The 23485-nt window shown below is 40.0% G+C and overlaps 1 protein-coding gene across 8 annotated transcripts in view; it reads left to right on the top strand.

Moving 5' to 3' along the window:
- Positions 1–22707, top strand: part of LOC127453915 (intermediate conductance calcium-activated potassium channel protein 4-like) — a 45621-nt gene extending 22914 nt beyond the window's left edge. For 3 of the 8 annotated variants that reach the window (XM_051720684.1, XM_051720690.1, XM_051720691.1), the window contains 4 exons: positions 13340–13461; positions 19537–19606; positions 20875–21041; positions 21214–22707. In XM_051720684.1, the coding sequence (XP_051576644.1) occupies positions 13340–13461; positions 19537–19606; positions 20875–21041; positions 21214–21217 (363 nt within the window). In that variant the 3' untranslated portion in view covers positions 21218–22707. The other 5 variants (XM_051720685.1, XM_051720686.1, XR_007899470.1 and 2 more) reach the window with 5 other exon arrangements.
- The last annotated feature ends 778 nt before the right edge of the window (positions 22708–23485 follow it).

Consider the following 23485-nt stretch of genomic DNA (forward strand, 5'->3'; position numbering starts at 1 on the left):
GGTCCCTATACGAAATGCCACGACTAGCTGAACTGCGTTACGTGGACTGGCGGTGCGAGACAGGCAAACCATTGCGTGCCTCGTATCCAGCGCACCTGGCCGTCAGGTAACCTCCCCCAACGCTCCTATGAGCGTCGTATGGTCCCCCGCACCTCGGGGACAAGTCGACTGCACAAAATGGGGACAGGCCGCCCCAGCCGTGGCCTCTTCTTTTTTTTTCTCCCCAAAAAAGAATGGAAATCGTTCAGCTGGGGGCCATAAATGTCTGCATGAGGGGGGTGTCCATTCTCAAGGGGAAGACACCATGGAGATCACATCCTGCCCGAAGGGGAGGCAATTGTGTGGAAATACGTCACATGGTCTTACCGAGTCTTGTCGGCAGTGTCACATGTGGAGAAGTCCCCGTGGTAGGGGGGACGGAGCTCTACAAACACGGTTACTGGTGGCAGAAGGAAACTCTTCCCAAGGAAGACACGGGTTTACCAACAGGGAAACCGTCTCATGGAAGATACATCACACGGGGTTACAAACAGGCAACCAGCGCATGTGGAGCACCTACCACAGTACAGGACCTAATAGCACACGTACTGGGCCGGCATTGAGTTTCTCCATGAACTCGCCTGCCACAGGGCTAAGGAGGAAGTACATCCAAGGTCCATGACCTTGGCTGGGGGGTAACAAGCGCACATCTCCCCTTCCAGGAGGGGAAAGGCACTATACGCAAGCGGTACACCCGGCCAGTTGTCCCGCCAACTTACCTGTTCGTAACTGACAACACACGGGATGAACCGGCTCAACTCGGAGATTGAGGAACCTCGCAAAGGTATTGGGTGTTTTCCAGCCCGCTGATCTAACGATGTCTGCCAAAGAGGTGCCATTGGTCGGGGCCCAGGAGACCGCCACACTCCTGGTGGAGTGTGCCCGAAGCCCCAAGGGGGGCTGGACGTCCTGGGCGTGGTATGCCAAAGCGATGGCTTCAACGACCCAGTGGGCGATCCTCTGTTTAGAGGCAGCACTCCCACTCCGCTGTCCTCCGAAACAGACAAAGAGCTGCTCAGAGCCTCTAAAGCTCTGCGTGCGATCCAAGTAGATGCGCAAAGCATGCACTGGACACAGCAACGAAAAGGCTGGGTCTGCCTCCTCCTGGGGCAGCTTCGCTTGCAGGTTCACACCTGATCCCTAAACGGGGTCGTGGGAACCTTGGGCATATAGCTCAGTCGGGGCCTCAGGAGCACGTGAGAGTATTACGGACCGAACTCCAGGCACGTGTCACTGACAGAGAATGCCTGCAAGTCCCCTACCCTCTTGATGGACGTGAGCTCAGTCAGGAGGGCAGTCTTCAAGAGACTGCCTTCAAGAGACTGCCTTTAGCTCAACTGACTCCAGGGCTCAAACGGGGCTCCCCGCAGGACCACGGAGAGATCCCATGAGGGAATGAGGCGTGGTCTGGGAGGATTCAACCTCCTCATGAATCTAAGGAACCTGGTGATCAGGTCGTGCTTCCCTAAATACTTACCGTCATCTGCATTGTGGTGCGCCGCCATAACGGCCACCTACACCCTCAAGGTGGGTGTGACAGCCGCCCCACCAGCCTCTCCTGCAGAAAGGAAAGCACCAACCCGACTGCGCATCTCTGGGGGTCTTCGTGTCGGGAAGAACAACACTTAGCGAACAGACACCACTGCAAGGCATATAGGCACCTTGTAGAGGGAGCCCAAGCCTGAGTGATCATGTCTACCACCACGGGTGGTAGGCCACTTAGGTCTTCCACGTCCCGTCCATGGGCCAGACATAAACATTCCAGAGGTCTGGTCGCAGGTGCCAGATGGTGCCCTGTCCCTGAGAGAGGAGATCCCTCCTCAGGGGAATTCGCCAGGGAGGGGCTGTCGCGAGGAGTGTGAGGTCCGAGACCCAAGTCTGGGTGAGCCAGTAGGGTGCCACTAGGATGACCTGCTCCTCGTCCTCCCTGACCTTGCACAGGGTCTGTGCAAGTAGGCTCACTGGGGGGAACGCATACTAGTGCGGCCCCCGGGGCCAGCTGTGTGCCAGTGCATCTGTGCTGAGTGAAGCCTCGGTCAGGGCGTACCAGAGCGGGCACTGGGAGGATTCCCGGGAAGTGAACAGGCTTACTTGCGCTTGACTGAATCGACTCCAAACCAGCTGTACCACCTGTGGGTGGAGTCTCCACTCTCCCCTGAGCTTGGCCTGTCACAACAGCGCGTCTGCTGCACTGTTGAGGTCGCGTGGGATGTGAGTGGTTCGCAAAGACTTGAGTCACTGCTGACTCCAGAGTAGGAGGCGGCGTAGGATGTTCACGGACATGCTTGCCATGGATCAATGGCCGAAGCCTCCGTAGGGCGAGCAACATTGCGAGCAACTCCAGGCAGTTGACATGCCAATGCAGTCATCTGAGATGCCAGACCGAGATCGGTCGCGGAGCGCAGCTCATGCATCAATCCCGGGTCAGAACTACCCTCGTGCAGTTCTTAGCGCCTTGGCTTGGTGCACCTGCAGGAGAGCCATGGTGTGCAGGGCGGAGGCAACCTGTCCAGCGGCACCATAGGCCTTTGTCGCCAGAGACGACTCGGGCGGTTCCACCAGGTGGTGGCGTTTTGCGGGCACAGGTGCACCGCAACTGCCTTATCCACCTGGGGAAATCGTCGAGTACCCCCTGGCAGCCCCACCATCGGGGGTAGTGAGAGCAGAGGAGCTCAGAGACCGGGTCCGGGCAGTGAAAGTCGAGTCCTCAGCGTCAGACTGGACCAGCCCACTCTCCGATGCTGCAGTCGAGAGCTCATCCACTTCACGAGCACTGAATGAGATCGTGAACTCACCCTGAGACGAGCCGGTGGTCTCATCCCAGAACTCGACCGGGGTAAACGAGCGTACTGGGGAATGGGAGGTCTGTGAGGAGTTACCCGGCAGAGCTGCTCCCATTGGGGTCCCCAAATCACCCCCAGTGCTAACCGATGTGGCCTCAAACCTGTAGGTAGAAGGACCGAGGCAGGGAGCCGCTGGGGTGGCTTTCCCTCTAACGACGGAAAGCCGCGACCGCAATGTTGCCAAGGTCATGTTCTCACAGTGAGAACATGACCCGTCCATGAACACTGTCTCTGCGTGGGCAGCGCCCAAGCACGTAAGACAGCGATCGTGGCCATCGGAAGCGGAGAGGTAACGACCGCAACCAGGAAATAAACACAGACGGAAAGGCATCTTTAAAAAGACTCTCTCCATCAGTGCCACTCTTTTAGTAGGGAAAATATACTCTTTTATCAGAAGAATATATACTCTTTTAGACTGTCAAAGTGCCCAGGGGCATTCTCTGTACTCCACCGGTGCACGAGGGGGAGAAGCCGCTGTAATGTGCCCTAAATCCAACGGCTTTCTTAGAGGTGAAATGGCAGAGGATTCAGCTCGCTGAACACAACCGCTCGACTCCGAAGAAAAAATCTGAATGAGTGGTTGCGAGCCAGCTCCTTTTATACCAGTATGTCTGGGGGAGTGGCATGCAAATTCCACTCACCATTCCCACTGGCCTTTTCTCAAAGATCAGAGGTTTTTGGGGCTCCCAAGGGCAACCCCTAGTGTCACTACATCGACACAACATTGAGTGAGTGACAGATAGGGAACCAGAAAATTTCCAGATACTTTGTTTTAAAGGGGTCATGACATTCTCTTTTTTAAATAATTTTGTTATATTCCCTGAGGTCCACTTATAATGTTAGTACAGTCTTTTTGCTCCAGACAGCCATAATTTAGACATATATAATAATTTCCACCCTGTCTCTGACTCTCTGCCTGAAGCGCTTGGTTTTAATCTGTCTGGCCCTTTAAGAGTTCAATGTAAACGTTCAATGTTGTGATTGGCAAATATCTTGCTGCCCTTCCAATACAGCCATTTTTTAAATGCAATCCGAAGAAAATAAACAAACTCCACACAACTACATTTCAGGGTTAACACATAACGTACACCCAACACATTTGAACTGAAAGTATCAAACAGTTTGCTCAAGCAGCACCATAAACTATCAAACAGTCATGACATATGAAATATTCATTAATGAAATCGGTTACTTATGGTTTTTTGTCCAATAGTAAAATTGTAATTGTCCCATCTTTCAATAACAGTTATTTCGCAAAGCTTGAATCATATTGTGACTGTATCACAAGCAATCCACCCTGAAATACTCTGAATACACAAACGTAATACAATACACGGTGATGCTGGGTGCTTCAGCCGGCTTCAACAAGCCAAAGCAGAGACAATGGTCTTCACATCTCACATCTCCCATGTTTGTTTACAGACAGGAATGCTTGTGTTTCTCCCAGTCAGTGGCAGCAGTAGAATGAGATGTGTTTTTAAAAGTTACACTTGTACCGCTCTTAAAACACGGGGCACTTCGCCGGAAATGGATCAAACGATAAGAGACGTCCTGTAGTGCATGTTTACAAAAGTTCAACAATTAAAAATAGCACAGATTTGTGCAAAAACAGTCCAGGAAGCCTTCAAAACAGCATAACATCAAGACAGTGCAGCTGAATGTAACACAATGGGGAAGTTATAACTTGACATTGCGTCTTTTAAAAGCGGCGCGAAATGTATGATAATGGTCAAGGCCATGCACGTTTATGTACAAAAACATTTAAATCCAGATATGCACATGAAGGTGTCCTGTGTAAGTAGACTTTGGATGAATCTGCCATGACAGGCCCATCTCTCTTCTCTTCACCTATGTGACTGACTGGGCACCAGTGAGCAGGGCCAAGGGTGGAATGATGTAAAATAGGCATTGATGTCTTGCTGAAGAGGCAGTCATATGCAGATGTATTTGGTCCTTGTGACATCACGAGTTCCACAATTTCCAAACAAGCCGTTTTTGCAGCTTGGTTTAAATAAATACTCTTTTTCTGTTAAGGAGGAAGGTTTTTGTAGTAAGAGCAATGACCTCTTAAATGCCACAATATCAAGGAAAATTTGATTCCTCATGTCATGACCCCTTTAATATAGTATATACTATATATACACTCACCGAACACTTTTTAGGAACACCTGTACACCTACCTATTCATGTGATTATCTAATCAGCTAATCATGTGGCAGCAGTGCAATGCATAAAATCACACAGATACAGATCAGGAGATTCAGTTAATGTTCACATCAACCATCAGAATGGGGAAAAATGTGATCTCAGTGATTTCGACCGTGGCATGATTGTTGGTGCCAGATGGGCTGGTTTGAGTATTTCTGTACTGCTGATCTTCTGGGATTTTCGTGCACAACAGTCTCTAGCGTTTACTCAGAATGGTGCCAAAAACAAAAAAACATCCAGTGAGCGGCAGTTCTGCAGATGGAAATGCATTGTTGTTGAGAGAGCTCAACGGAAAATGGCCAGACTGGTTAAAGCTGACAGAAAAGCTATGATAACTCAGATAACCACTCTGTACAATTGTAGTGAGCAGAATAGCATCTTGTCGAACCTTGAGGCGGATGGGCTACAACAGCAGAATACCTCGTTTTGCACTTTATTAGGACCATAGTGTACAGTGCATTCAGAATGTATTCAGACCCCTTAATTTTTTTATGTTGCAGCCTTATGCTAAAATGCTTTAAAAAAAATTCACATCAATCTACACTACACACCCCATAATGACAAAGCATAAATTAGATTTTTGATAACTTTGCAAATTTATTAAAAAGAAAAAACTGAAATATCACATTGCCATAAGTATTCAGACCCTTAACTCAGTACTTAGTTGAAGCATCTTTGGCAGCGATTACAGCCTCAAGTCTTTTTTGGTATGAGGCGACAAGCTTTGCACACGTGGATTTGGGGATTTTCTGCCATTCTTCTCTGCAGATCCTCTCAAGTTGTGTCAGGTTGAATGGGGAACATTGGTGGACAGCCATTTTCAGGTCTCTCCAGACATGTTCGAATGGGATAAAGTCCGGGCTCAGGCTGGGCCACTCAAGGATATTCACAAAGTTGTACCTAAGCCACTCTTGCATTGTCTTGGTGTGTGCATAGGGTCATTGTCCTGTTGGAAGGTGAACCTTCCGCCCAGTCTGAGGTCCTGAGCGCTCTGGACCAGGTTTTCATTAAGGATATCTCTGTATTTTGCTGCGTCCAGCTTTCCTTCAACCCTGACCAGTCCCCCAGTCCCTGCCGATGAAAAACACCCCCAGAGCATGATGCTACCACCACCATGCTTCACCGTTGGGATGGTATTGCGCAGGTGATGAGCAGTGCCTGGATTTCTCCAGACATGATGCTTGGAATTGAGACCAAACAGTTCAGTCTTTGTTTTATCAGACCAGAGAATCTTTTTTCTTACAGTCTGAGAGTCCTTTAGGTACTATTTTATGTGTCTTGCACTGAGGAGAGGCTTCCGTCTGGCCACTCTGCCATAAAGCCCAGATCGGTGGAGTGTTGCAGTGATGGTTGTCCTTCTGCTATTTTTTTCCTATCTCCACACATGATCTCTGGAGCTCAACCAGAGTGACCATTGGGTTCTTGGTAGGGATGCACCGATACCGGTATCGGAATCAGGTCCGATACCGCGCTCATGTACTTGTACTCGTACTCGTAAAAATGCTCTGATACCAAAAACCGATATCATCTGATGTTCGAATGTCATTACGTAAACATTCAGCACACAGATTAAAATCCCGTCATGTCCTAGTGAGATTATTTAACAGCAAAAGCTGTGATTTAATGAGATAAATAGATAGTTTGCATGTGCAGCGTTTTAAATGTGAGTGCTTGTGAATGTGTGGAGCCAGTGTTGTGCAGGCATAGAGACACAAACTGCTCATACTTTTAGAGATCCTGGACTCATACACGGAAAACACTATTATGAGCATTGCATACTGTTTGTAGCAGATGACAGCAGGCAGAGCACTAATTCACATTTTAGCATGAGTCATATACAGACTACATATTTATTTATTTAAATATTAGCCTTTTGTGGTTTAATAATTCCTGTGATTCACGTAGCGACTGGCTTTTCCAGTTTGTGAATCTGCCGTCATTATGTTAGAGCTCCTTGTTCTAACAACACAGAAACACTTCAAAATAAAAGCTCCACCAAAATAAAAGCTCAATTTAAATGAAAAAAGTATGACAGAAATAGATCGTTATTGTTATACTACTAATACTACTACTAATAAATCAATAGTAACTGTATTATATTCAGTCAATATCTCACATCTGTGATGCTGTATTATGCAGCACTTTATTTGACAAAAATAACTCCAATGTTGTATTTAGCATTGTGCTGTGAGGTTCTGTATATAATCAATTAATTTGATAAAAATTATACAATTTCATGTTGAAAATTAATTGTTATACTTTCATTTGATTAATGTTTTAATTAATTTATTTATTTAAACACAAATTTGATGATAACATTGAAATAAATTGCTCTGTATCGGCAAGTACTAAAAAAAGTTTCGGTACTCGTTCTCAAAAAAATGGTATCGGGACATCCCTAGTTCTTGGTCACCTCTCTTATCAAGGCCCTTCTCCCCTGATTGTCCAGTTTGGCCAGGAGGCCGGCTCTAGGAAGAGTCCTGGTTGTTCCAAACTTCTGCAATTTAAGAGATATGGAGGCCACTGTGCCCTTGGGAACCTTCAGTGCTGCCGAAATGTTTTTGTAGCCTTCCCCAGATCTGTGCCTCGACATAATCCTGTCTCTGAGATCTGCAGGCAGTTCCTTTGATGTCATGGCTGATATGCATTTTTCAGCTGTGAGATCTTATATAGACAGGTGTGTTCCTTTCCAAATCTCCAATCAATATGTAGAAACATCTCAAAGATGATCCAGAGAAATGTGATGCACCTGAGCTAAATTTCAAGTGTCATAGCAAAGGGTCTGAATACTTATGTCAATGTGATATTTCAGTTTTTTATTTTTAATAAATTTGCAAAGTTATCAAAAATCTATTTTTTGCTTTGTCTTTATGCGGTGTGGAGTGTAAAGCATTTTAGCATAAGGCTGCAACATAACAAAATCTGAAAAAAATTAAGGGGTCTGAATACTTTCTGAAAGCACTGTATATGTATAGTTTTCCTAAAAAAAGAGCTCAGTGAGTGTATATATTCTTTAAAATATATGCAACTTGGGGGCCTGGGTAGCTCAGTGAGTATTGACACTGACTACCACCCCTGGATTCGCGAGTAAAATCCAGGGTGTGCCTCCAGCCAGGTCTCCTAAGCACCCAAATTGGCCTGGTTGCTAGGGAGGGTAGAGTCAGATGGGGTAACCTCCTTGTGGTCACGATTAGTGGCTCTCGCTCTCAGTGGGGCGCGTGGTAAGTTGTGCGTGGATCGCGGAGGGTAGCATGAGCCTCCACATGTGGAGTCTACGCAGTGTCATGCACAACGAGACACATGATAAGATGCGTGGATTGGCGGTCTCAGAAGCGGAGGCAACTGAGACTTGTCCTCCACCACCCGGATTGAGGTGAGTAACAGCACCACCACGAGGACCTACTAGGTAGTGGGAATTGGGCATTGCAAATTGGGAGAGAAGGGGATAAAAAATGTACAGTATATATATATATATATATATATATATATATATATATATATATATATATATATATGCAACTTGATCTGATATTTTGTTTTATAATGCAAAAACATACATTCTTAAGTGTGTTTAAGACTTTCTGGGCCAACTGTAGAATAGAGGACTCCCTCTCTTTCAGCTTTTTATTGTGTGTACATTTTATACTTGGTTATTTCCTTAATTCTGAAAAATAGATGGGTTAATGATAATCAGACTCAGCTTTTGGGAATGCTTAACTATCCTTACAAAAATCTTATTAAGAGACATGGGTGGAAGCTACGTTTTTTCCGCACAGCACGTGTGTTATGATTTCGGAGGCTTTTTATAATATTATTTTTACCTTAAATAGGGAATTCCAAATAGCGGCACAGTGTGGGAAAATGCTTAGGTTGGCCAAGCAGAGACAGCAGCTGAGCTCTTAATAGCCGACAAAAGCCGTCAAAAGGAGGAAACATTCAGGTCTCTGTCAGGAAAAGACTGACTGTGTCAGTCCATGAGAAGTTGAACTGCAGACAGGAAATAAGATGCTCTGATGTGTACGAGTCCTGTGAGTGTTAGCTTGTGCATTATAAAATAGTAGAGTAGAGAAGGTGTTGAGGAGGTGGGTCTAGATGCTGGGACATGCAGGGAGGTGCTTTGAACTGTGTTACACTCCTCTTACAGGATCCATTTGTTTGCTTATCAAAGGGAAGGAGGAGAGCCCCCAAAATAAATGCATAGATGAAGATGTTAAAGTTTCCACAAATGAAAATGGAGTGAAAGGGAATCAGGCCGATTTAAGTAGGAAAGTTTCTGTTGACAGGTGTTTCTTAAACTTCATATAACAGTTCCGTTGCTCTAATCTGATTGAACAAGCAGTGTTCCAGCAGTGCTTATATTTAGTATAACAGTACTGGGAGGCTTCACTGTTTGTATCACTCTGCTTGTCTGTGTATGTGGCATTCAAGACAGGCTGCCAGTCTTTGAATTTCTCGGCAACTCACAACGGTTGATTTGGTTTTGTTTGGAGCTATTTTCATTAGCAGAGCAAAAATAGACAAAATAACTGGCCATATTATGTCTAAAATGTGAGTCATTGTTATACTGCACTATTGGGAGTGTGATATTGCTTATAGGGATAGTTCGCATAAAATGTAAATTCTGTCATCATTAGGGGTGGGAAAAAATATTGATTTTCCGATGCATCGCGATCTTCATTTGAATGATCTCGATATCGATTCTTAAATCTCAAGATTTATCTTTTTCTCTATGCACAGCACTCCACTACAATGAGAGGAAATCACTCGCATTTGCAATCAAATTTCGCAATATGTGACTAAAAATGTAGATATTTGTCAACTGGCTGTTAAATGTTTAGATTTGACTCACCAGTGAATGAGTTGTGTAGTATAGTGTTGGAGTATTCAGCAGCGAGATCCTTTCACTGCAAGTTGAGAGTAAAAGTTGTTCCGTTTAATGTGCGTCCAAAGACAAGATACACGTGACCCATTTGTTACTGAATAATGTCTCCTTTAATACCCTTTCTGTTCTCTACAATTGTTGATCATTAACAACAAAAAAAGAAACATTTAATTTTAATCATGCATAACACAGATGAGATAAAACCATTCGAGTCTCTCTCGTTAACATGCGCTTAAAGACGCTGTTTACCGAAATGCAGGATTCCCTTAAAGAGACAGTACTGGCTATTAAAACTAACCCCATTTAATATATAATTAGTCAAATTAATATTTTCATATTGTACCTAGTTAGAAGGTCCCCTGTATAATTCACAGAATTAGCTGGGAGAGAATTTTTTTAATATATAAGCAAAAGGGACATTATAAATAAAATATACCCATATGAATCGATATCGAATCGAATCGAAATTGGAATCGAATCGAGAGCTTGCAAATGGGAATCGAATCAGGAAATCTGTATCGATACTCAGCCCTAGTCATCATTGACTCACCCTCACGTTGTTCCAAACCTGTTCGACATTTTCTTTCGTGCTACACAAATGGAGGTATTTAGCAGAATGACAGCCTCAGTCGCCAATCACTGTTATTGTGTGGAAAAGAGATGCAATGAAAGTGAATAATAACTGAGACTAACATATTGCTTAACATCTCCTTAGTATTCCACTGAAGAAAGTCATGTAGGTTTTGAACAACATGAGGGTGAGTAAATGATAACAAAATTTTTAGTTTTTTCACAGTATCACTGTGGTTACATTTGATTGTTTTCACCACTGAAAATAGGTTCATAACATAATCATGTAGGTTTGGATTCCTGTGCTTTCAACTTGGCAAAAGCCATATCCTGTCACAGGGTGCATCGTTATGTTTGTACTTGAGTGTGCGTGTATGTGTACATGCCACAGATCCTACAATGATTTACTCTGATGATAGGAAGACATCTGCACACAGGCCCTCTTGGACAATCTAATAATATCCACAAACACACACAAATTCCAGGGAGCTTGTGATATCATTATGAGCAGCCCAGGTCTTTAGCAGGAAGACACTGAGACAATAATAGAATCAAAGAAAGTAGAGAAATGTGTGATAAAAAAGGAAAGCCCTTGAACGTCTGCAGTCCACATGTAACTTGATGACTATTCTCATCCGCAAATCACCTATAAAAATAATTTTTCCGTTTATGTCTTTCCGTTTTTGTTCTCATCAAGGCCTTTCACCACTACATTTTCCTTTCATAACATTCCTTTTTTATTTTTATTTTTTTTTTTCAACGTATGATAGTAGCAACCTGGTCTCATAGAATCATGTTACACCTTGATTTGTGTATGTATTGCAGCAGTTTCCTGGTGAAATGAACACGGTGCTACAATAACAATTAATTTTATTCTCTTTTTTTCACAAATCACAAGTAAATTATCACTTCATAAACACTTATTTTTTGCCCTGTTCCTCACACAGTGCTATCACATGACTTGTAAGGCATTACATTTTAACATTTGCATTACACAACCAACTAACTACATTTACAAGTTTGCTCGACTGCAGTCAAATTGTGTCGTAGCTCAGCTGATAGAGCTTTGCTCTTGTGATGTAAAGGACTGGTGTACAAGTCTTGAAGAGCACACTAGTCAACATGTGAGCCAAATATTTCACAGAAGCACCACACAATGACATGGTTGCTTCGGCAATTGTGTTTTTCATCTCACATTTGCTTTTGTGACACTATTGGTTACACTCCAAAAATATACTATGTAAAAAAATAAAAAATAAAAATAAAAACAATTTATTTATTTTTTCAAATATTTTTTATTTATTTATTTATTTTTTTAAATAGTTTTTATTTTGTTAAATTTTTTGAGTGTAGGTTTAGGTTTAAGTTTAGGGTTGGTAGATTGTGATTTAAAAGTTGATTGCACTAGACAGCATTAGTCTTTTTGGGAAATCATTTAACTCACTTTTAGCAACACACAGTGGATATTTCGCCCTGGAACTGCCACGATTAGTGTAATGAACCATGTAATGTCATTTTGCAAAAATGTAGCTACAGTCACATAATTTCTGTATGATGAGGCTGGACAGTAATATACACATTATTTTACAGTAACAGAATATGATGGGCAATATTTATTTTAAGTATTTATAATTCAGTATTATCTGCTAAACAGTTTGAATGGCTTCACTGTAAAAAGCAATTGTTGTGTAAACTTAAAAATTCAACTCAACATGCAGTAAGATTTTTTAGTTCTCTCAATGGCTGTCTTTAGAATTTTTTTGGTCACTAAATGCAAAAATTCTGGTTGAGAGGACAACTAATTTCTTGTTCAGCCAAGTATCAATTCACAGTATGAGAACTTTCATTTTGCCACCATTTCAATTACTTTTAAATCAAGTTAACTGCAATCTTTGCCTCTGAAGAGAGGTATGTCTTGTAAGGCAAGGCAGTACATACAATTCTTGATGTAGACACACAATAGACCTCAACCCTTAACACAAAATCCTCAATAATGGTAACAGTCAACAAACCTCATTAAGTTAAATGATGAGCTCTTAACATCACCATACAACAACAAAAAACAACCAAAACAGCATAAATGAAGTTAGCAAATAGAAAAAATAAGCCTAAACACAAACCACATAATTTATTATGGTGCAATGCATGTTTGGATCTCGCAAATCAGACACTTTGTTCAATATGAAATTGTTCGTTCAGACATCTCTGTTAGACTAGTTGGGACAACATTTGGGGGAAAATTGTTGGTCTAACATGTGTCTTTATATAGACGCAAAGTAATTCACATTTTGGGTTTCTGTGACTCAAAAACCCCCATAAGATGGATAAAATGAAATTTCTTTTTACAGTCTAGTTAATGCATAACATGTTCATGGACTTTTTTTTATCAACACCAATATTTTACATTAAAATGTATTTGAATACATAGGGAAAAGTGTGTATCTTAGGTCCTGTAACTGTAACATCACTGTTTTCAGTTTTTCGCCACTTCAAATGGTCCTCCAGTGCAACAAATTAAGTTTTAAAAAGTTCAACAATTTCATGTAGTCATTTAGTTAATATGAGGTCATAAAAGCTGAATCCATAAAAATAATTCAAGAATTGCTTCAAAAAGAAGAACAAAAAAAATGCTGTTTAAAATAGTTTAAGCATGTCACATCGCAGTACATGCCAGAACTATTTCGTGTCAACTGCCCACATACAATAGTTTACTTAAGGAATGGCAGACTGTCAATAGAGTATCCTCAAGCAGTTATGATGAATAGGTGACTTATTAATCATGTTATCTGTGCCGCAGATCCGGCATGCAGCAGCCAATGTGTTAAGAGAATGCTGGCTGCTACATCGCACCACCCAAGCCAAGGACAACAGTGGTGAACATCGCCATCATCAGAGATGCCTGCTGGAGGCCATCCGTGTGTGAGTGATCCATTAACCTGACAGTGTGCATTCAAATATTACACATCATACATGCAGAGATTCACACTAGAAAAAGATTACATGATCTGTGTGTGTGCCAGTGTTTAAGCATCTCTGTAAAGTTAAATTGATCCTTTTATCGTCTTGTTGCACGCAGAGGCGGCACTAGGGAGGGGCTAGCGTGTGCTTCATCCTCCCCAAGAAATCCATAGCACCCCTGTAGCACCCCCAGCAAATGCTTGTAACAGCCAGCAGATTATCCTCTGAATGAAGATTGTATGAAGAAACATTTTCCCTGACAATATTTTAGCAATCATGTCGTGTGTCCCTTATTTCTGTTGCCTGTTTAGAATCAGAACTAGTGATGCTCGATTTACGAATGAATTACTCATTTGAGTCGATCCCTTTAAAGAATAAGTCAAACGGTTTAGCAAAATTGTCCGAATCGTTCAGACAGCTCCCGCACTGTATCGTTTGGAGCGTTTCTCACTCCCTAATAACAGAAATGAAATAAATAGAACAAAAAACAATTTACTGTCATGATACACAGAGCAGATTAGGAGGTAAACTTAACTGTTGAAACTTTATTAAGTGCACTCCAGCTGTATGTCTCACAACACCCCTCTCTCAGCAATGGTGGAGCAGCCCCCATAACCTCACAACTCCGGACCCCACTTTGTAACAACCAGAGCCCTTCTACCAAGGTGAGCCTGCATAGTTAGCAAAAAAAGCATAAGGCAGTGGTCCCATAGACATTCTTATGGTGGTTCACTGGTGAGGAGACAAGAGACAAGAATAATAAACTGCTTTTGTGAGGAAACAGCACATAACTTAATGAATTAGCCACATGTCCACTAATCTTCAACAATCCTATTGGAGTGAACTATGTGTGGAGTTTACTATGATAAAAATAGCTGTTTTTTAAGAGAAGTCACGGACGATTTTGTTACATGTAGGTGTCAGTTTCTGGCTATCCCCTTTCATATGGTGATGGTGATATTTTGAATCAAAATCTGCAAGTGCATCCTTTGTTTGACAGCAATGAATAATGTCATTATTAAGTTCAATACCTGTGTGTGCAGCTTTTGAACAACTCAAGGTAAGCGATTTTTCCAACCAAACAGGTATCAATAAGTATCATTGCATGTTTTTTTACATGTACATTGGAGTACTATGTAATTACCATTGTGATACCATCACAATACCATGGTTCTGCAAAGCAGGCTATTTTTTATTTTTTTAAAAGGTAGCTGATTTTGAGAAACTTTAACTAGTGCTGGATGTGCTGTGTGAATAAGTCTTTTAGCAGTGCTTTGTAGCCCGTAGTTACATTAATTGCTACACAAGATATATACTTGTGAAAATGTAAAAATGCTGCTCCTAAAGTCACCAGAATTAAATGCTTTAGTGCCATTTTTGCAAAAAGTTTCTCCCAGCCTGAGGGAGCATGTCCCCAGACCCCCCATAAGGGTACACTGTTTTGCTGTACCTGTGCTTCAGACAGTACTGTAAAAAGCTGAAAACACCCCTGAAAGTGTGTTGCCTGTTTTATCGAGGCTGCAGCGTAGCGATTTCACTTCTGTTGCCAAGTTTTGCACATATTGAGTGACCAAAGCTCAGCTTCCCCTGTCAATGATTTACCACTTCTTTAGCACAAGCAATTAAAATTTGCTGGCGCTGCCCCTGGTTGCACTCAGGGGCGGATTATGGGCCCCAGTGCCAATTTTCTTTTAGGGCCCTCCCAGTCCAAATATCTTTTAAAGTTGAGATCTACGCAATCGATTTTCATTGATTTAAGTCTCTTTTAATACCTTTTCTGTTATTTACGGTCAGATTAATTAAAACATACAGCACAGATGTGGTAAAGAAACTGCTCAACCGAAACATGTTCGCTGAAAAGCCACTGTTTTTAAAAAGACAGTACCATTTAAACGTTTGTTATACATAATGTAAACTGAATGTAAATACTACAAATTATGCATACAAAATGCAGATAAAGGGGCCATAATAAATTAGGAAATATTTTAACTTCATCAAACACTTTAAATATTAATGAATTTAACAAATACAGTAGACTCCTACAGTATTTATGCAAGGGTTTGGTGAAATTCGGCAAAGAGTTCAGGCAGTTCTGGCTCGCGCTGCTATATCTTTTCTAACTCATCTGAATGATGGGGTGCATTCCATTCAGAAGTGATCATCCCTAATCCCTATTTCCTTCAAAGGCTTTACCCTCTATTGTGAGAGCTCTGAAGGGCTGAAAGGTGTGGGGCTCAAAAATAGAGGGAAATTGGTCAGTTTTTGGGAAATTCTGTTTGGAACGACCCTACAGCTTGGCTACCATTATTATTCTTCCATCAAAAAAGCCCTGCTAAGGCATAATTTAAGCCTCCAAAAATCCCCTAGACTACACAACATTGACAGAATATTTAAATGAGCTACGAGTCTGTTTTGGTATGTTCGTAATTTCAAACTTCATCTGTCAAAACTTTTTTCTTTCTTTCTTTCTTTCTTTCTTTCTTTCTTTCTGTTAAACCTGTAAACAATTTCTAACTTCAAGCATTTAAAACTATTTTAAACGTTCAGTTTTGTCCGACTAACATTATAGTACGTCTCAATAAACTTTACGGATCTAGTTTAATCAGTACTTTTGAACCACACAAAGTAAATATCAATATTTTCTTTTCCCAACCACCTAAACCAAGTTTTTGTAATGTAGGGCAAACATGCAGTTATAGCAATGAATAGTATAATAAACATTTTGGTTTGACAGCCCTTTTATACAAAGAAAAATGCTTAACCATATACAGCCTAACATATGAAATAATAGTCAGAAAATTATATTTTTTAAACGTGTTTAAACCTATTTTTCTATAAAATAATTCAATTTTAAGCACATGTTGCTTGAATTCAGTAAATACTAATTTTGAAATATCAGTAACAAGATAAATGTTATTGTTAATTTTACTTTAGCAAAATCAGCAAAGATTTCACATAAAAAAGATGAGTGCATTAAAATATGAAGGTAGCTATTTTGGAAATAATTTTTACAAGGTCTTCTACTCCCAGAAGAGCATGGAAACTTCAACCAGGCAGCATTATAAAATTAAAGAGTGGCTCAAAATTTTTTATTAGAAACAGGAAGGCAAAAGTGTCCTATAAGAGGGCTGGGGGCCCTCATAGTCACAGGGCCCTGTTGAGGAGCCCTTGTATAAGCTGTGGGGCCCACATATTTAAGCATATACAAACATTTGTTTTCAAAGTTGATGGGCCACGAGACCTTGCAGCCCAGTGCCCCCCTGGGCCCCTGGTAGTCAAGGGCCCCTGGGCAATGGGCACCCCACTGTCCCAGTCTGTAATTCACCTATGGTTGCATGTCATAAAATTTTTTTTTTTTTACATTTCAAATACGTGCCCATTTATTTAAATTATTAAAAGAATATGATCAGATATATGCTTGTATACATACCTCAAGTATCTTATCAAAGCCATGTCTTTTACAATTAGTGGTTATTGATCAGCCATCTCATGCCTACAGTCAAATCACAGCCATGATATACAGTACAACAGCATGATTGTGAGTGTGATATTAGTCTTATACAACACTTTTACAAACAACAAGTTAATATCAAGTAACTTACATTTTAGGTGTAATATGACCAGACTATTTATGTCTCTTTTTGCTCAGCTAATAAAAAATAGTTCCAAACAAAAAGCTGAAAGAACAGACTGACCGTCTGTCTGAAATGTTGTGATTACAGATTTAAAGCCTGTTCACACCAAATTCGTGACGATTTTGCGAGACGTACGGCTGACGGAAAGTCTATTCACACGAGTCCATAAAAAAATGAAACTAAAAACTATTTCACTCCTGTATAGTAGTAATATAACAGTCTCCTGTCCGCACCCTTCAGCTGTTAGAGATTAATATTCTGAATGCTGTTAAAGCATTTATTTACCTACTTTGGCACGTTTCATTGAGAAGTACATAATCTGTGTTTTTTATGTGAGTGAGATGAGTAAAGTGCGCTGTTTCAGATTTATTTGCACATGTGTTTTGCTAAGTAGGTCTGTATTCCAGACTCCCGAACTCAACTTCACTTTTTATAATGCCTGGATAATATAACACAAGGTACAGTGATATAAATACACATGGAATAATGTACATTTTGAATAACAGGTACTGTATAAAATATGATGCATATATTAAAAATAATATAAAAGAAAACACTGCTCACTGTCTTTTCTTTATTTAAATTATTGCAATACTTTGTTATATTGTCCTTGCAAGAAAAATTGCAGTGTGGTTCTGCAATTTGTTTGTCTAAAACATTGCATGTAAAGAATCTTTTTATGCGATGTTTTAATACGAGCTTTGTGCAAACGAACTTGCCGAACCTTGCTGCTATTTTTAATGCCATGAGAATAAACAGGGACATTGATATACATGTTAATTATGTACATTAAGACAAAACACCATAAGCAAACTTTCAAAAACAGACCGGGTTTATGTTTGCAGTACCAAGGGTTCATGAACTGCAACTATTTATTTTTAAGTATATAATTTTCGTGGTGTGTATCAGCTGAACGTCAATGCCTGTGTTTGCCAGTTGATGAGCGCCACCGACGTGCTGGATTAAGCAGCTGCAGCGGCTCTGGAAAATGACAAAAAACTATTTTCTCATTGGTCAGTCAGTTTTCATCGTAGACATCTCATTGGTCAGTCAGTTTTCATCGCAGACCGAAGAAGAAGAAAAATCGGACCACTTTCCGTAAAAAAAATCTTCAGATTGTCAGTGGACGATATGTCGGACCCGTTGTGAATAGCGCAATAGGAATCCATTGTTACCATTTAAAAGCTTGTTCGGAACGAACAATCACACTAAAAAAACGGGTTCTGTGTGGACAGGCCTTTATACAAACAGTGAAGCGCCCTAGTGATATTATATTGACTACTAACACTCTTGGAACACCACTTGTTCAAGCAGATTAAAGGACCGGAATTAACTGATGTATAATATGAATTAATCAGCAAACTGCATGCAATAGTTAATCAATTAAATCACCTGGAAGATTTTATTATTTGAATCCCAAGGCAAGGGGAATTGTACTGATTCCATATTTCAGTTTCAGAGAGATCACATTATTACAGTAAACAGTCATCATCTTCACCTGACTGTCAGAGCAGATGACACTGGTTGCACTAGTGGCTTATAAATATGGTCTTGTGGTTGTTAATCTTGCGATCATTGCAAGAATGGCAGTTCCATGTGCTGCCAGCATCTGGAACTGGGTATTAAGTGCACTTGTTTCCCCATCTCCATAGCTGATTGTTGTCACCACTTTATTGTTTACAACATGTACTCCCATCTTCCTGCAGATAAGGAGCTTAGTTTGGGAAGAGCCGCTCAGCTGGCTGGCCTCTTTGATTGGAGTTCCTTTATGACCAGAGAATAGGAAGCTCAGATGTGTGAATTTACATTGCATTTCACATAATTTATGACTACAGGAATCTGGCCCTTAAAATGTTCCATGTGTGTATGTAAGATGGTTTTTAGAGGGATTTTTTGACTTCCTGTTTTACAGTTTTACCACCAGAAATACTCTGGAAAGAAAGTGGGTGCTACAGTGACAGCTAAATCAGCATGTCAGGGAGCAGTCTGCCAAACCATTAGGAGCTCATTTTGGTTTATGTGTTTTGGTCTGTTCCCTTTTTGCTCTTAGTCTACATGACTCTGGTAATTTTTGCATGATTCAGCAGTTATCAGTGGTTCCTCTACAATAACTGGTTTTGCTTTTTTGGGAGTTTTTTAGAGAACTCAAACAGCAGGCCTGCAGCAAAACCTCTGCGTCAAGAAATGTCAAGAGACTGATGTACTGCACCCAAATGAAATGCATAAACCTTCATTACTAGAGGTCACAGAGTAATCAGAAAATCATGCATTTCATATAGGACTGACAGCTTCAGCACAGAGCAACCAAACTGCCTAGAGTTCCTTAAAAATTGTTGTATCAGAAGATGTGAATGTATCACCTGCTGAAAGAAGTGATCTCCCACACTCTCTCTCTGACTAGATTCCGTCACCTGCGGCTGAAGCAGAGAAAGATAAGGGACTATGCCAGTGAGATGGTGGATCTCTCGAAAGTGAGTCAGACATACTGTACATCACTGGTGTTTAGATCTGTGATTTAAAGAAGAGGCTAAATGTGTAAAAAAAAAAAAAAAAATACTATAATTTAGTGCATTAGTCTGGCCCACTTTCTTTATTACTTGGTGTTGAGACATATATATTTTCTATGAAACTCCCTTAACATCTCTGTAAAAAGACCAGAGTACTTTAGGTATGGCATTGCCTTATGGCTGTACACACATAAAAAAAAAAAACAATAAAGGGCCTTAAGAGACCTAGACATAGCTGACTTTCAGTGTTGCACACTGAGACCTCATCTAAAAGTAAAGAGAGACAAATTAACCTGAAACGGAATGTAAAATGTGAATGATCTTATGACCTTTATTTAGGTTTAATAAACCTAGCTCAGTCCAAAACACTTGAGAAGGATATAGCTGCAGGCAGCGCTCCAAAAAGGGGCCCCCTTTTGGAGTAACCCCGCCCTCTTTCAGAGATCCCGCTCCCATTTGGAGATCTTCGGCCTTCAGCTATGCCTACTTGAAACATTGCATGCCCAAATCATAAACAGTGGTCCCAAAATGTTAAAAAAGTTAAGTTAAAGTTAAGCCACACTTAAAAATCTATATTATCCCAAATATAAAATATCAAAAAGTGATACTTATTTGATATATAAAAAGATCAAATAATCACACTTTTCAAGTAAAAAAACATATCAAAAATACATTTGTTAGATTTTATTATAAATTAATTAATTATAATACAATAGATTTACTGTTTAAAATTATGAAAAAAGTATTTGGATACATGGTTTTCAAACTTTACAGATCATGTCTATACATGTGATGAATTACACGGTTACTCTGCGAGGACACCTGTTTTGTACTTTAGTAGAATTGATTTAATAAATTACCTGAGACCAATAGTTTAAAAGTAACTGCAAAATGGCTAAGAAAAGGGAAGTTTGTCCTAAAAAAATGAAGCATAATTACTTTGCAGATGCCACTTCAATATTTTTTTTAATCTAATGCAATGAACTTCATACATTTTAAAAGTGGCTATACCGTCCAAATATTTGGGGGCACTGTAACAAACTTTACTGCCTTTAACCAAAGCTCTTACAAATGACTGTTGTTCCTGATTTTACTGATATGCTTAGTTAGTGCTAAAATCTTTTTTTTTTTTTTTTTTTTTTAAACTTGCCTGTAACACTGAGGTACATATTTTAATTTTTTCAATATCACAACCGTAAGCCAGGTCCTTTCCCACATGTTTCCACAAACAGATGCAGATGATCATGTGTGATCTAAGTGCAAACTGGAACAGCTCTTATCATGAGCTTGAGCAGAGAATCATCTCCATGGAGCAGAAGCTTGACGACCTGAGCCGCTCCTTTCAGAGAACCTCAGAGTTACTTACCCAGGCGCTACATCACCGCAGACTGGACCACAGGTGATATGTCCCCTCCAGTGTTCAAAACAGTTGTAGTAAAATATGGGGTTTTCAATGACCAGTTCTTAAACTTTTATATTTGGCCCCTACCCTGAAAATTTGGTTACATCCTTGGTTTATCCAAAACTTTAGGTTTATGGGGTGAAGTCTATATAACTGTTTCTCTGAACAGGTGACCTGTGACAACTCTTTGAAACCCATAATGAAGGCCACTTTATTCTTCATCCTCTGAGTGCTCTCCAAATTAAAACTGCACAGACCACCTGGTGCTCTGACCTAATGGAGGACTTTTATTTTGAACTTTTTTTTTTTTTTTTTTTTTTTTACAGCAACAACCACAGAGTACTCCTTGTTTGTTTGTGACAAAATGAATTACAAAAGTTCTGGAACAAGGACAATTCATGTGTATTTATGATGGTGATGTTTGTGTTGCAAATGGGAAACTTGGGCTTGACCTTTGGTTGCTTTTAACATTTGGGATTTTTGTAGAGTTTCAGTTCATAATTGATACTATTACTGATACTATTTTGTATGTATTGATAAAATGTTTTGAGCTTCTGGTATTACACTAAGGGACAAATACAGTTTTCTTGTAAAACACAGGTTTGCACAGCTCTGTGTAGTATGTGAAGTCACTTAATCTTTTTTTTTTTTTAACAAAGTAAAATGTTTCTTTATGTGACTTTGTGGAAGTTACTCCTCTTCAAGCTCAAGAATGTACCTGGGGTTCAGATGTTCATCTCAGATATTCAAAGTAGAAATCATACTGAGCAGCCTGATTATAATTTTATGTGTCCCTTCCTTTATGTCTCTAATCTATTCTGAACAGTATGTTCCCTGATGCAAAATGACATGGAACAACGGTTACATTTTAATGTGCATATAACCAGAGAATGAGACATTTTTGAAGATCTCCCTAACTTTGTCAACTTTTTCAAAGGCAAGTTAAATTATAGTTAGGTGTCAAGGATAGGCCAGACTATTGCTCTTTGCTCTTCATTGTATAATTTTTAAAAGACCCTAATTCAGGCAGAACCACTTGCACCCAAAGAAAAATAATAATAATAAAAAAAACAAAAAAAACTGGGAATTACTTTAATTTCCATCAGCCCTTTAACCTGGCATCCGCTGAATGACAGCATGTGGAAAGTTTAATTACACCATGAAAGGGTTTCATGCATTATGGTCTTCAGAATGTTACTGTAGCGAAAAAAGCTTTATAGCCTGACCCTGTATATTTAAGTTCGTTAAGAGCTGTCAGTTCTCTGAGAGAAGAGGTTGATTGTGTTCTGTTGTTTGTAGGTATCTCCCCCTGGTGGAAAAATATTAATCACGCATGTTTGGCCATAATTCCTATAGAAAACTATGCTGTAGTCCTATATTATTTAGAATATATTATTCAGCAGCTTGGCTTTGGAGCTCAGTTTTCAAAAGATACTGAATTCCTAATGAATATATGAGGACAATGAGAATGAACTGAACAGACTTGCTTTTTCTAACTGGAGCAAAAAACAGAAATGTCAGCTTTACTGCTGTCTTCACACATTTAAATTTGCTGGCATGAGGAAAGCTATCAGTGGAACATATTAATGGCACCTGACTTATTATTTGACAAAACATTTTATATATATATATATATATATATATATATATATATATATATATATATATATATATATAAATAAACAAACTAAAAACAAACACATCGAAGTATGTGTTTATTGCTTTTGGACCAAAAATAAGTTAATCAGGAATTTAGTTTTGCATGTTGTGTTGTTACATCTACATAAAAATAACTGGGTTTACAGCATTATTTTTGCACATTTTAAAAAAGCCATCTCATGTTAATAACTTCATGTTTCCCCAACTATATAAGCCTCAAAAACACAGCAGGGGTTGAATTTCTCTATGTACATTCTTTGTATATTAATCGCTTTTATTACAAATTGATTAGAATCAATCATTGGTGTAGAACACAAAACCCTTTAATAACGGAACTATAACAGTTATTTAGTCACAGAAATGATAAAACTCAAAACACATTACGTTATGTTTTTCAGTTGGTCATCATTAATAAATGAGAGCTTGCCTAAAATACTCATTAGTGAGCCCATTCTTCAAGTAGTAGCATATATCTCCTAACTTATAACAGAGATAGAGAAAAAAGATATATTTCTACAATATGTAGATTTATGTTACATCAGTCTCCACAACCGCTTGAGCTAATAGACCATTAACAGTAGTCTTATACAAAATACAAGCGCTCCAATGTATATGGGGACAGTGTCCATTACTTTTCCAACACATCTTATCTTTGGAGATAAGTGTCACTATTTATGACATTATGGATTTGGCCTTCATCCTCTTTTCTTTTAAATCTATCAAATACCTACAAAAAAGCTGTATCAGCTCCACCACCATGAACACGTAATGTAAACATTGTA

The sequence above is a fragment of the Myxocyprinus asiaticus genome, chromosome 16, assembly GCF_019703515.2.
Source record: "Myxocyprinus asiaticus isolate MX2 ecotype Aquarium Trade chromosome 16, UBuf_Myxa_2, whole genome shotgun sequence".
Classification (NCBI taxonomy): Eukaryota; Metazoa; Chordata; class Actinopteri; order Cypriniformes; family Catostomidae; genus Myxocyprinus; species Myxocyprinus asiaticus.